General features: G+C 40.9%; 1 protein-coding gene across 8 annotated transcripts in view; it reads left to right on the forward strand.

Annotated features, from left to right (window-relative positions):
• RBMS3 (RNA binding motif single stranded interacting protein 3) overlaps positions 1–14,378 on the forward strand; it is a 1,319,689-nt gene that overhangs the window by 753,052 nt on the left and 552,259 nt on the right. For 6 of the 8 annotated variants that reach the window (XM_053903895.1, XM_053903894.1, XM_053903892.1 and 3 more), the window contains exon 5: positions 2,335–2,507. In XM_053903895.1, coding sequence (XP_053759870.1) covers positions 2,335–2,507 — 173 coding nt within the window. The remainder of the gene's footprint in view (positions 1–2,334; positions 2,508–14,378) is intronic. The other 2 variants (XM_053903896.1, XM_053903891.1) reach the window with 1 other exon arrangement.

A 14,378-nucleotide genomic window follows, 5' to 3' on the forward strand; every position in this document is an offset into this window, starting at 1 on the left:
AGTATACTCAAGACCAGTGTGCCTTTGCATTTGAATGTCTGTCTTATTCTTCCTCCACTTTCCTCCCTAAGAGGAAAGCATGAGCCAGATGGTGGATATGGTGGATCCACAAGGTGGACCAGATCCCGACCTAGGAGGCAGTGAGAATTCAGAGAAAAGGATGCTTCTAGAAACTTGTCCAAAAATTTGGTAGCTGACTGTATTTTGAGATTTAGAATGAAAGAACAAGTGAAGCTGACCCCAAGGCTTCTAGCATGGGGGCTAGATGAATGTCAGCAACACCAGAGAGAAATGGGGTCAATTGTGCTGGGTGTCTGGGGTGGGGACTTGGGCGGTGAGAGAGCAGAGATAATGAGTTTCATTTGACATGTTGTAGCTAAGAGGCATTGTCTTGTAGCCACTTGGAAATATGGACTGGGGCAAATCTGATCATTCTGAAAAGTGTAACACTGAGTATTATAGCAAGAAACAAGGCTGGTGCCGCTAAAACTTGGCCTTTTTCGCCTGGGTGGCACAGTCGGTTAAGCGTCCGACTTCAGCCAGGTCACGATCTCGCGGTCCGTGAGTTCGAGCCCCGCGTCAGGCTCTGGGCTGATGGCTCGGAGCCTGGAGCCTGTTTCCGATTCTGTGTCTCCCTCTCTCTCTGCCCCTCCCCCGTTCATGCTCTGTCTCTCTCTGTCCCAAAAATAAATTAAAAAAAACGTTGAAAAAAAAAATTTTAAAACTTGGCCTTTTATCACTGTGGACAAAGTGCTGTGTTCATTCAATTTGTACTGTATATGTTGTAGACTAAGTATTTCTTAAGCATCTACTTGCCATCTGTTAAATACACACGTTCACCCCTGATAGAACAGCTAATGTGTCTTCAGGTTAACACTCAGGCCAAAATCTCCCCACTGGAATCTTAATAGGTGTTACCTTTAGGTAACATTCTAGGTTACGACTGAGAATATCTGGGATAGTTATATAGCCTAATGTTACTGGCAAGACAGATATGAGCTACAAATGTTATCATTATTGTTACTCTTGCATTTTTGTTTTTGCTAACATTTATTTTGCACTTTCTAATTTCCAGGAACCATTTTGTTTACATTAGCTCATTGAATTTATATAGAGACCCTGTGACATACTATTGAGAGTAGTATTTTAATCCTCCTCATATTAATGAGAATGTTGAGTCTTAGAGAGGTGAAGGCACCATCTAAAGGTCACACAGCCAGTAAGAGACACAGCAGGAGTGCAAACTCAGTCTGTGTAATTTAAGAACTTGTGAAGATAGGCCCATTTGACAAAGAAATGAAGTATATAATGAGCACCGTGTCCACTAATTCTGGCACGTATATTCATGTTGTATATTCTCAGTTGCTAGGGATCATTTTATCATTTTATTTTGTTATAAAATAGTTTGACAAGTTAGAGCAGTGATTTTTCTACCGGGGGAGAGCAGTGGTTGTTTCCCCGGGGACACTTGGCAGTGTGTGGAGAAATTTTGGTTGTCACAACTAGGGGATGGCTGCTACTAGAATCTGGTGGGTAAAGGACAAGGTTACTGCTACCACCCTACAGTGAACAATGTGGGACGTACAGTGTAATGAACAAAAGGCCCCACAGCAAAGAATCATCCCAAGTTGTCAGTAGTTCCTGGATTGAGACCCTCGACTAGAGTAACCTAAAGGGGATCTTGACTGCATCGAGAGAATGGCGGCTCAGTATCGCAAAACACAGGACGTTCGCCATGAAGAAGCAGATTTGGGAGTGGTAGAAAGAGATGAGGTCCGTTCATCCGTCCGTTTGGCCCTTCCTAGATTCGCTATTCATAGAGTGATTCCTGTGTGTCAGGAATTGTATTGGAGAGTGATGGGGAGGACAACAATATGAGGCAGTTTTTTGTTTGTTTGGTTTCGGTTTGGTGTTTTGGAGAGGAGGGGACAAGGAGTGGAGACAAAGCAAAGACGTGTGGCTCGTTAAAGGTGAGCTAGGGGCAGAGCTTTGGTGCCAAGAGCAAACTACGTTCTTCTCGTGGGGAGGGAGGTAACGTGTGACTTTACACCTCTAAGGAAAATCACAGGGGACTGATTCAGAAGCCATATGCCACTGTCAGGAGCACCTGGGAACTTCTTTCTGCCCCGTTTAGGGCTAATTTATGCCGACCCAAGTTCAGGGCCAGAGTGGGGGGAATGATGTTCTCAGAAGCGTACAGGGTAGTGATATAAAAATGTGTGTGCATGTGTGGATCAGAGAGGCCGAGAAGCCGGCATTGCTTTCGAGCTGCGCTGCTGGCCTGTGAATAGGTGCTGGCTTTGTTTTTCCAGTAACAGCCTTTTCTGTTTCCAGCAGTCCTATGCATCAGCTCCCCACCCCATGGCACCTCCCAGCCCCAGCACAAACAGCAGCAGCAACAACAGCAGCAGCAACAGCAGCGGGGAACAGTTGAGTAAAACCAACCTGTACATTCGAGGCCTTCCTCCAGGCACCACTGACCAGGACCTAATCAAGCTGTGCCAACCGTAAGTGCCCTCTGCTCTCCGCGCCGTTCCTCTCCTCCGCGCTGGCTCACGTGGGCTCAGTCCACACAGGACTCGGTATTGCACTCGGTACACCCCTTTATTGGTGCCTCAGTGAGGTAGACTCCACTGTACAAATGGGACTGGAGTTTGAGATCTAAGTCCAGCTGACGTTAGCGAATGGAGTTTGTGTTCTTTCCGTTAGGGGCGGGGTGGAGGTCCCTGAGCAGACGTACCTGGGAGTGCTGGCCCATATGCATGTACTGACCGAAAAGATGACGAGCAAGCAGACCCCATGTGGCTGGTGGGATCAGTAACGAATCTCAGAAAGGTAGCTGCTTTTGGGGGTGGAAGTATTAGCGAAGGCAGTCTTGAAAATTTAGAGACAGTTGCTTTCGGGATGGTTACCTCCTCCTGTGTTGCAAAGCTTTTCTGGCCAGTTCTCGGTAAATAGAAGTTCAGCCAGGACCAGGTAATTGGGGAATTATAAAACTAGAACTTTGGTTTCCTTGAAAACATCCACTTCCACATCCAGTGAAGCTATTTCCCACCAAGGCCAAGAACGATGCTCACCAAGTAGTTTTGGATTTGCTAGGAAATGTGGTAGTGACGAACATGCCCTTCCAAAGCGTTTTTGTTAATCTATTATCTACGAACATTTAGGTTATTAACAGTCTTACTTCTGTGCCAATAGAATACACATATTTACGTGTGCCCTCCAAATAAAATTAATAAGGGATACTGAATTACAACTCATGGACCTGTATTTGTAGATTGCTGTATGATTATTTTTCAAGTAATATCAGTACAGCTGTTGGTCATTTGAGCGTGCCTTAGCTGGGTATTTTTAAATTTGGGAAACTGTTACTCAATTCTTCTTTTTCTCTTTTGCAATGCTTTTACAAGAAGGTTGAGAGGATATTTATTTTGTAAATTTTCCAACCTCTAAAATATTGGAAGAGGAAAACAAAGCAGACAGTATTTATTTGTCTTTGTTCTGGATCTGAAGGTTGGGAACAAATAGCAAAACACCAGGAAGTGGCTGATAAACCAAAACACAAATACATAACTGGATAATCAATTGGCAAAGCAATATGTAGATTACAGTGGGAGAGCCGTTTTGCTGTTGACTACCTCGATTTGGGACGGGGTGGAGCAAAACTTTGACACATAAATATTTAAAGGGAGTTGTGTAAGCAAAACGAATGTGCTAGGGCTAAGACATAGAAATGTAGGTTAGGCTTTGATCAGTAAAAGGTTGGGGTGGAGAATTGGAAGGTAAATAATTCAACTTTTTCCTGTTGTTAGAAACATCTAAACTATTTTGAAGAGTAAGGACTCTGTAAATGCGAAAGATTGTGGTCTTTATGTTAAAACCTTCAGAAGTATCTCTTAAAGGATGCTGATAGGAAAACAGCTATTATCTTTGACTCTTATTGGGATCTCATTTACAAAAAGAATATTGATGGAATTAAGGAAGATTTTTTTCTCATTGCTCCCTATCACTCAAAGAGTTTAGTGAAGCACAGATAGATAAAGATAAAGATTCCCTAGGCCTGGGGTGGAGACTAAAAATAAGCATTTCTAACAGTCTCTCGGCATTGTTGATGCTGCTTACTTTTTTTTTTTCTTCTTTAAAATTTTAACGTTTATTCATTTATGAGAGACAGAGAGAGACAGAGCATGAGCAGGGAAGGGGCTGAGAGAGGGAGACACAGAATCTGAAACAGGCTCCAGGCTCTGAGCCCCAACGCGGGGCTCAAACCCTTGAACGGTGAGATCCTGACCTGAGCCGAAGTCGGACGCTCAACCGACTGAGCCACCCAGGTGCCCCATATGCTGCTTACTTTTGAGAAGCACTTCTTTCTTCAGTAATATGAAAACCACTGACTATGTCTAATACGGAAAGTTTCACTTAATTTATGAAGGTAGCTGAGGTAGAATCCTGTGTATTAAAGCCCACTCAGCCACTGTGTGATCTGGGGGCGAGTCATTTACTCTCTGAGCCTCAGTCTCCTCTTACAAGAGAGTAGGTTGACTTTGACTATTTGTAGGTGTCCCTGTACTTCCAGTGGCATGCCGGTACTGCCTTTGGTGCATTAGAGTCAATTGTTAAATATTCAGGAATTCTGTGTGTGATGTGTTATAGACTCAGTGGCTTGAAGTCAGCCATGACGGGCATATCTACATCAGAAGAACCAGCAAGCCCTAGAAATAAGATTTTTAATTGTATATTATGTTTTCGGAGAGCTGGCTTACGAACATACCACTGATGTAGCATTATACTACAGATGTCTGTGTCAGTGTCCACATTTGATAGAATGTTGCCAGAAATAGATAAATGGAAGTGTTACCTAAAAACCAGTATTGGTGGTTTTGGTGTTGTTGTTTTCAAGTTTATTTATTTTGGGAGAGAGAGGGGGAGCATGTGAGCGGAGTAGGAGCAGAAAGAGAGGGAAAGAGCATCCCAAGCAGGCACAGAACCTGATGTGGGGCTCAGACACACAAACCATGAGATCATGACCTGAGCTGAAATCAAGAGTCGGATGCTCAACCCGCTGAGCCACCTGGGTGCCCCAGCCTGCATTGGTGTTTTGAACTCAGGAAAGAGATTTAGTGACACAGAGAGGTTATTTTTGAGGAAAGAAGTTGTGTTAATGTTCTTACGTGCATGTGAGAAATTTAGAGAAGGCTAAGAGCACAGAGGGTACTGGTTACTTGTTCATGTTAGTTTTTGCTGGGTAATAAGATTGGACCCATGCTGTTGTTATTATAAACGTGTCTGTGGGTTCTACAGTGACTGAAGTGGTCTGGACCTGGAGTTTATTGCTCGGATTATTTTTCCTAGAGAATTTTGAGGAACTGATGTGATCAAGCCACATAATACAATGGGAATAGCTGTGCACCAAGAGATCAGGTTTTCAGCCCTGGTTCTGCCATCAGCTGAGGGTGTGGCTTTGGACCCATGGCTTGTTTTCACCCTAATGTTGGTTTCCCTTATGTATAAAATAATGGGTTTCCACTTGATAATGCTTTAAGCTTCTTTCATGCTAAAATTCTGATATTTCGTTGAGATCCTCATTATTATTTAGTGGTACAATGTGCTCCTGGATACTTCTCTCTCTCTCACTAATCCCCTTTTATAGTTTTGGCAGGGTCACAGCCCGAGTCGATTCAGCTGTATCGGTATGGCCTGATGTGTAGGGACACCTGTGGTAAGAGATCCATGCAGGTCACTTGTAAAATCCCTTTTCCTCTCTTGTAGAGTTGGTCTCTCGCATTGGCCATTAGTATTTCTTTTTTAATATACACATGTATTAAATTTTTTTTTAATCTTTATTTTTATACTTTTGAGAGAGAGACAGAGTGTGAGCAGGGGAGGAGCAGAGAGAGAGGGAAACACAGAATCCGAAGCAGGCTCTAGATCCTGAGTTGTCAGCACAGAGCCCGTCATGGGGCTCGAACACACGAACTGTGAGATCATGACCTGAGCCGAAGTCGGACGTTCAACCGACTGAGCCACCCAGGCGCCCCCCCCCCCCTTTTTTTTTTTTTTAATATTTTTAATGTTTATTTATTTTTGAGAGACAGAGAGCCTGAGTGGGGGAGGAGCAGAAAGAAAGGGAAACACAGAATCTGAAGCAGGCTTCAGGCTCTGAGCTGTCAGCACAGAGCCTAACCCGGGGCTTGAACCATGATATCATGACCTGAGCCGATGTTGGATGCTTAACTGACTGAGCCACCCAGGTGTCCCAGTCATTAGTATTTTTTTAAATTATTTTTTAAAAATTTATTTTATTTGAGAGAGAGAGAGAGAGAGGCAGTGGGGGGAGGACAAAGAGAGAGAGAGAAGGAGGGAGAAAATCTCAAGCAGGCTCTGAACTACCAGCTTGGAGCCTGATGCAGGGCTCGATCCCACAAAATGTGAGATGATGACCTGAGCCGAAACCAAGAGTTGGATGCTCAACCCACTGAGTCACCCAGGCATCCAGTCATTGGTACTTTATGTTAGCACTCTTCTAAAGATTCAGATCATTTTATGTTCCTATTACTCATCCCAACACTTTAAAATGATTTCACCTACAAATAGATAATATTCACTTATTTACATGAATTTGCCATGAAGATCAGTTTTCCATGTTTATTATTATGAAAGTGGAAGTACTTTTAGAGTTTTTTCCTTATAATATAGGAAATGCAATATTTGTTAATATCTATAGTAATAAAAGAATAGATAAAACAGAGATATACCAAAAATGAGCATAGATATAGTGAATTATCTGGTATCAGAGTACAGCATCCATATTAATACTGACGAGCAGCAAAAAAAATAGTATTAAAGAAAAGAAATTACATTACATCTCAATGTATAATCTGAGAGCAAATTCCTATTATGGGATTCCATTCACATACATCATCAAAGCTCCTATGTTCGGATCACAAGTAAAATCAAAGAAAAGAAGACGAGACTGCAAAATGATTTCGCTACATGGGAACTCTCTAGTTATGTTTCATTTAAAAACTTTTTTTTTAATGTTTTTTATTTATTTTTGAGACAGAGAGAGACAGAGCATGAACGGGGGAGGAGCAGAGAGAGAGGGAGACACAGAATCGGAAGCAGGCTCCAGGCTCTGAGTCATCAGCCCAGAGCCCGACGCGGGGCTTGAACTCACGGACCGCGAGATCGTGACCTGAGCCGAAGCCGGACGCCCAACCGACTGAGCCACCCAGGCGCCCCTAAAATTTTTTTTTAACATTTAGTCATTTTTGAGAGACAGAGTGACAGAGCATGACTGGGGGAGGGACAGAGAGAGAGACAGAGACACAGAATCTGAAGGAGGCTCTAGGCTCTGAGCTGTCAGCACAGAGCCTGCCAAGGGGCACGAACACACGGACTGCGAGATCATGACCTGATCCGAAGTCAGACGCTCCACTGACTGAGCCACCCAGGCGCCCCTCTAGTTGTTTTAAATGAATACATTGCATTGTGTGTCTTATAGGAGATACTATAGTTAAAGGCTGTAATGTCTTTATCTTAAGAAATCTCAAAGAACTCTATTGTGTTCTCAATCAAGAAATAGTTACAGAGCACCTGTGCTGCATGCCAGATACTGTGCTAAAGATTCAGTGGTGGGTACATTTAGACAAAGGCCTTGCTTTAGCAGAGCTTATATTTTACTAGGGAAAATAGACATCAATTAAATAAGCATATATTTGATATAAAATTGCAACCATAAATTCAAGAAAAGAGAGGAGCATGGAACCAAGAGTGTTTGTCACATGGGATCTGTCCTAGTTATGGCAGTGAGCAAAGGACTCTCCAAGGAAGTGACCATTGAGGTAAGATCAGAAGGAGGAATAGGTTTTACTAGATGAGGAAAGAAGATAAGAGCATTCCAGGAGAAAGAGCCTCATGTCTGTAGAACCAACGGGTAGAGGGAGCATGGCAAGAAAAAGGGCTGAAAAAAAAAAGCCCGTGGAGTTAGAACAGAGAGGGGGAGGCCGAGTATAGGGCAAAATGAGCTGGAAATGTGGAAATATGGGATAAGGTGATTTCTTTCTGGATCATGTTAGGAAATTTGTTTTATATGAAGAGCAAAGGAAGGAAACATTGAACTGTCATAAACAGGAAGGTGACTTAGATTTTTGTTTCAAAAAACTGCCAAGTACAGAGTGGAAAGAAGGCATCTCATGAGATCAGGGGATGATCGTAGTAGGAATAGTTGGAACGCAAGGTGGAAGAATGATTTATAGTCAGAGAAGAAAGTGTGAGAATCAGTAATGGTGACGGTAGAACAGTTACGTGTGGTGAAAGATGCCTGTTTTCGTATGCATTTACTTTTCTGTTAAAAAACAAGGACTTGAGAGTCAATTAATCAAATGAACTCTGAAAGAAACAGTGAAGTGGCACAGAAGACCCACATCCATGACTTTCAGCTAATCTCTTTTGCTTACCTAGTCATGAATGTATCATCAACATACTATTAAGCATTTAAGGGCTGCAGTAGTAAGAGCACTAAAGGCAAATATAATGGCAACCAAAAACTTCTATTAATTATGCAATTACATTCATGGGATGGATTATCTGTTGGAGATCATGTGTGGAATACTTGGATTATATGCCCTTTATGCTTATTTCAGGAGGAGGAGATGGAAATAGGAAAAGGTAGAGTTGGCTTAGGAGACTGAGGAAGTGAGCAAGTGAGCAAGAGAGAGCATCACAACTTTTGGACCAAATAAAATTTTGGTGATATAATCATTTTTGCATTTTAAGCTATACTTCCTCTCTCAAAAAATTGGCACCTTCTATGATACAATTGTAAACAATGCCCTTGAAACACAGTGAAATTGTTCTAAAAAAAAAAAACCACATATTTAACGTAATAAACAGAATTTTAAATGGGAAAAAAATCATGATGTATTTATATTTTCCACTTATACAATATCTTTAATCATCCTCAAGACTCAGAAATTTTGATCAATGCATTGCCCGATTTTTGATCAATGGCTGTCCATCGCCCCCACTTCTACATCATTAACTGATCTGTTAATGACAACACTGTGCGCATATCGAATGAATTGTTCTTGTGTTATAAAGTGAGCCTGCTCTTGGTAAGGCCACTAGAATGAAGGGAAAGGAGGGAAACTCTTGGTTAGGCGCGCATGTATTTCTAATCATCACCAGAAGACCAGGGAGTCCGCTTTCCTGCCCTTCATTTTTCTCTGTAAACGTTCTTTTTGCTAAAGCTATGACACCCTCGCATTGCTCCCTTTACAATGAAGCTGTAAATGTCACTTTAGCATTTAACCAGAGAGCGGAAATGCCCGGAATGAAAAGCCAGGAGAACAAAGTGGGAGTGTTGGAGCTCAAGAGCTGAGGGTCTGCCCAAGCTAATCTCCCTGACTTTCACCCAGCCCTGTTGGATGTCTCGTTACGGTGTGTGCGGAAAACGCTGAACAGTTAGAGCAGACTCCAGTGTCGTCCGGGCTCCGGGTGCAGAGTCCATTATACATGGTGTCAGACAGTTTTGACAAATGCACCGACACAATCAAACCTTTTATCAATTTGAAAGTAACCTTGTCACAGAAATCTGTCAAACTGTGCAGATACAACTAAAGGAAAACAATCATCATGCACTTCAGAGTAACGGAGTAAATAAGAAAAATGTGAGTGGACATTTTTTTTTAGTCCTTTCTTACCGTGTCAATGAAGATTTAAAAGTTCCCTCTAATAAGACCCAAGGAAATTTATTAGTAGCTTTCTCCTGAAAGCCAGACTCAAATTACGCAGCTGCTTTTGAGGCGTCGTAAATCTGTACAGTGGCAGGTGTGAGTAGGAAGTGAATTTCAGGATCTTTGAACCCTCCTTTGTGTAATTTAAATGAGAGAGTGCCTTTAAGGTCCAAAGTATGTCTGAATTGACTCGGCATAGATCTGAAACTTAGCTGCATATAGGAATTCAGGTTTATGTACAGTTATATTTGCCAACTATGCTTTCTGAACCAGACATAGGATTGGGTTTGTAATTAATAGACAATTATCATTAATAAGGAATTGTTTCCATATAGACGACATTTACTGTGTACTACATACACACTGTGCATTTTTAATATTACCTCATTTAATGCTCAAAATAGCTTTGTGAAGTGAGAGCAATAATTACCAAGTAATACTTGAGTCAACTCAGGCTCAAAATGGTTAGGAGCCTTATTGTCCAAATTTACAGAGCCACCAGCATTCAAACCCAGCTCTTCCTCGTCACCACGTAAACATTCATTTAATGAGAACGAGGGTGGCATAAGTCTCCAGTTCTCACATCCATGGCTGCCCGTGAGTATCCCTGGAGGAGCTTTAGAAAAAATACTACCGCCTGGATCTCACCCTCAGGGATTCTGATTTAATTCATGATACTAAGATTAGATACTTAGATTTAGATAGTCCGCTTAGATACTGAGATTTTTAAAAGTCTGTTCAGGTAGGGGCACCTGGGTGGCTCAGTCAATTAAGCGTCTGACTCTTGATTTCAGCACAGGTCATAATAACCTCATGGCTCATGAGTTTGAGCCCCACTCCTGAGCTGGTGGTGTGGGGTCTACTTGGGATTCTTTCCCTTTCTCCCTCTCTTTCTGCCCCTCCCATGCTCTTGGGCACTCGCTCTCTATCAAAATACATAAATAGACATTAAAATAATTTAAAAGTCTGCTCAGGTAATTCTACAATGTAGCAAAGTTTGGAAACCCCTGGAGTAAATCATGCTAATAAAAAGAATATACTTTAATCTTCTATTTTAATTCCCTTACTCTGACTTGCATAGATTCTAGAAATTTCATAGGAGCCACCAATTTTTTTTTTCATTTAACTAGAAGACTTAAAAATAAGTTTTGTTAAGATCATTTTGGAGCGAATTGGATTTTCCAATTAAAAAATGAGATTTTTTTTTGTTTTGTTTTAGATTTATGCATGGAAAGTCAAGCCCTGAAATGGGGATCTATGAGCACTTTAAAGAATGTCCTTGGAGGGGGGCACTTGGGTGGCTCAGTCAGTTGAGTGACTGGCTTTTGATTTTGGCTCAGGTCCTGATCCCAAGGTTGTGGGCTCGAACCCCACGTTGAGCTCTGTCAGTGCTGAGCATGGAGCCTGCTTAAGATTCTCTCTCTCTCCCTCTGTCCCCCTCCCCTCACTGGCGCTGTCTCTTTCTGAAGCAAAAAATAAAATAAATAAAATAAGAATGTCCTTGGAAGGACGTCCCTTTCCTTCTTCACACGATTTTTATTGTCAAACGTTTCTTTAACATTCCATTTTTTAATAACATTTGCATTTAACTGATGATTAAGGAACTCTTCCTCTTTTGACTCATTAGCTTCTATATATTTACATTTTTCTTGATGACTGTAGTCTATATGTTATAGAACATATCTAGTAAATCTTACAGCATTTTGGGGGCATCCTGGAAATTATGGTCCCACTGATTCATTGACCACTTTTTCATTATTTTTTTATTACTATTTTATTTTTTATTACTTTGGATGAAGAAGATTCTGCTGAATGTCCATGATTCTTCTAAAATATTTATTTAAATAGCTGATATCTGATAATACTTTTTCCTATTTATCCTGGAAACAGGGGAAATAAAAACAAGAATGAAACCATTGAGAGCACCAGTTAACATAGGTTACTTTGTTGGTATCAGCACCAAAAAGCTGGGGATGGGGAAAGGTATGATTAACTCCTTCTGGGTGGCCAAGTAATGGCCTGGAGCTCTGGGAGAATTAGAATTCGAGGCAGATATCGTGATAAGTGCCTGAAATTCTGAGGGACTTGGAATTTAAGGGCAGGACTTTGGCAAGCTCAGGTGGCATCTAGGTTTTCAGTTTGCCCATTGCTATTCTAATTGCCAAGTATGGCTGACTTTTTTTTACTCCTTATTTGATTTCTCTGTTATTTAACTCTGTTTACCTCTCTTTTATTTGTGAAATGGTCTTCCTCCTTGGCTATCATATTCCTCTTTCTTGGGTCTCCTCTTATCTTTTGGAGATTCTTCTTTCCAAATTCTCTTCATCTGTCTTACTCTTAAATGCTTTTCTGTTTTTCAGAGATTGGACCCCCTCTTTTCTTGTTTTAAAAAGTCTACTTAAATAACTTCAGCTATTCTGATGATTATGAAATCTACATCTCCAGCCCATGGATTCTTCTCTTAGTCCTACATCCATATCTCATTATTCCTGAAAGATTCCAAGTTTGTATTACAAGAGCTGTCAAACTCATTGTCCAAAGATGATTATTCTTAGACTTGTTCCTTCTTCAGTATTCCCTTTCTCTGTGAATGGCACCACCATCCACCCAGTCGTTTAGATTTTTTAAAAAAAGACAAAGAGAAAAAGATCTTAAAGTTACTCCTTTCTCCAACCTAGAAATAGTTGCCAAAATACAGAGATTTCAATTGCTTGGTATTTATGACATCCAACACCTCTTCTGCTTCACTACTGCCAAGGCTTATTTACTCATTAGCCCAAAGGTATTTATTGAATGCCATCTATGTGCCAGGCACTGCAGATAACTTAAGGACTGGCGAAACATCTGCATAGAGCTTACATTGTGATGGAGAGAATAATAAATGAATAATTAGGGGCGCCTGGGTGACTCAGTTAAGGCATCTAACTCTGCCTCAGGTCATGATCTCAAGGTTTGTGAGTTCGAGCGCTGTTTCAGGCTCTGTGGTGACAGCTCAGAGCCTGGAGGCTGCTTCAGATTGTGTGTCTCCCTCTCTCTCTGCCCACCCCCCGCTCCGCCCCACTTGCAATATCCCCTTCTCAAACATGAATAAACATTAAAAAAATAAAAAATAAATAGATTAACTAAAGAAGAAAACATTAGAATATACCATGAAAAGAAGGTTGAAATGCCATGAAAAGGAGATTGTAAGTAATGACTGGGAGGTTATTATAGACCGGGTAATGTCTTTAAGATGAACTCTCAATTTCAAGAAGGAGCCAGGCATATGATATTTAGAAGGAAGGGCATTACAGATAGATTTAAGCTTGTACAAAAGTCCCAAGGTGGAAATGAACTTGGTGTATTCAGGGAACATTAAGATCATAATAGCAAAAGAACAATGATGAAGGGAGGTTAAGGATGGTAAGATGAAGCAAAAAAGGTACACCAGGGCTAAATCAGTAAGATTTTCTAAGCAGAGTATGGAAATTGGATTTTGTCTTAATTTATTATTAGTATTGTTATTGTTATTGTTATTATTATTATTTTGCAAAGTTATTCTGGCTACTCTGTAAAGAATGGATTTTATGGGCTTATGAGGGAAGAGGCCAGCAAATAAGCAAGGAGGTCATTGTGGAAGTTCAAGCAGGAGACAGTGATGGCTTGGAGTAGAATCATTGTGATGGAGGAGGTTAGAAGTGATGGGTTCGGGATATATTCTGGAGATGATTCTGATAGAAGTTTCTGATTATAGAAGTTACTGATATGGCAGGGTGGTTAGAGGAAGAGAAATTAGGAATAATTCCTCAAGTTTTGGCTTTCACATCTAAAAAAAAAAAGGTACAGGGCCATTTCATAAAATGGGGAGGATTGTGGAAGGAACAATTTTGGGTGAATAGAAGTCAAGAGTTCCCAATCTTGTTATTTTTGAGATCTTGTTAGACAAAAAAGAAAAAAAAAAAAAAAGAAAAGAAAAATGAGATACAAGTTGGCAGTTTGATAGATGACTAGTTTTCAAAGCAGAGGTTAGAGTAAGAAATACAGACTGGGAGTCATAAGCATTATAAGTGGCATTTAAACATATACTAATGTTAACCATATAGTGCCTAATATGTGCTAAACATTATTCTAAGTAGGTTACATGTAAATACTTTATATTACATATGTTAAATCACTTATCCGTCATGACAACCCCCATTTTATAGGTGAGAAGCCAATGACACAAAGAAGTTAAGTGACTTTCCCAGTGTTACTCGGCTGCTAGTTGGCAAGTTCAGGATTTAAATAAAGGAGTTTGGTTTAATAGTTCTTCTCTTAACCTGGATTCATACACAGGGCATGTCCACAGCAAGAAAAATGGTCATACAACTCAATATTCTGAGATTCTGAGGGGGGAGAAACCACAAAAAGAGTTTATAAAACAATAAGCAATGATATCAAGGAAAACCAGGAAAGCAGGAGAGTGTGATCTAGAAACTGGGGAAAGAAAGTATTTCAAGAATGCAGAACGATCAAGGCTCTTGAATACTATTGAGACGTTAAAAATGTACCCACAGAGAAGTCACATTTGGATTTGGCAACATCGAGGCATTGGCAAGCTTGAGCAGGGTGGTCTTTGTTGGGGAGTTAAAGATGAAAGCTACTTGGTGGGCCTTTCTCCAG

Source organism: Panthera pardus, unplaced genomic scaffold (assembly GCF_024362965.1).
Source record: "Panthera pardus isolate Hobbes unplaced genomic scaffold, ASM2436296v1 HiC_scaffold_16, whole genome shotgun sequence".
NCBI classification, from domain to species: Eukaryota; Metazoa; Chordata; class Mammalia; order Carnivora; family Felidae; genus Panthera; species Panthera pardus.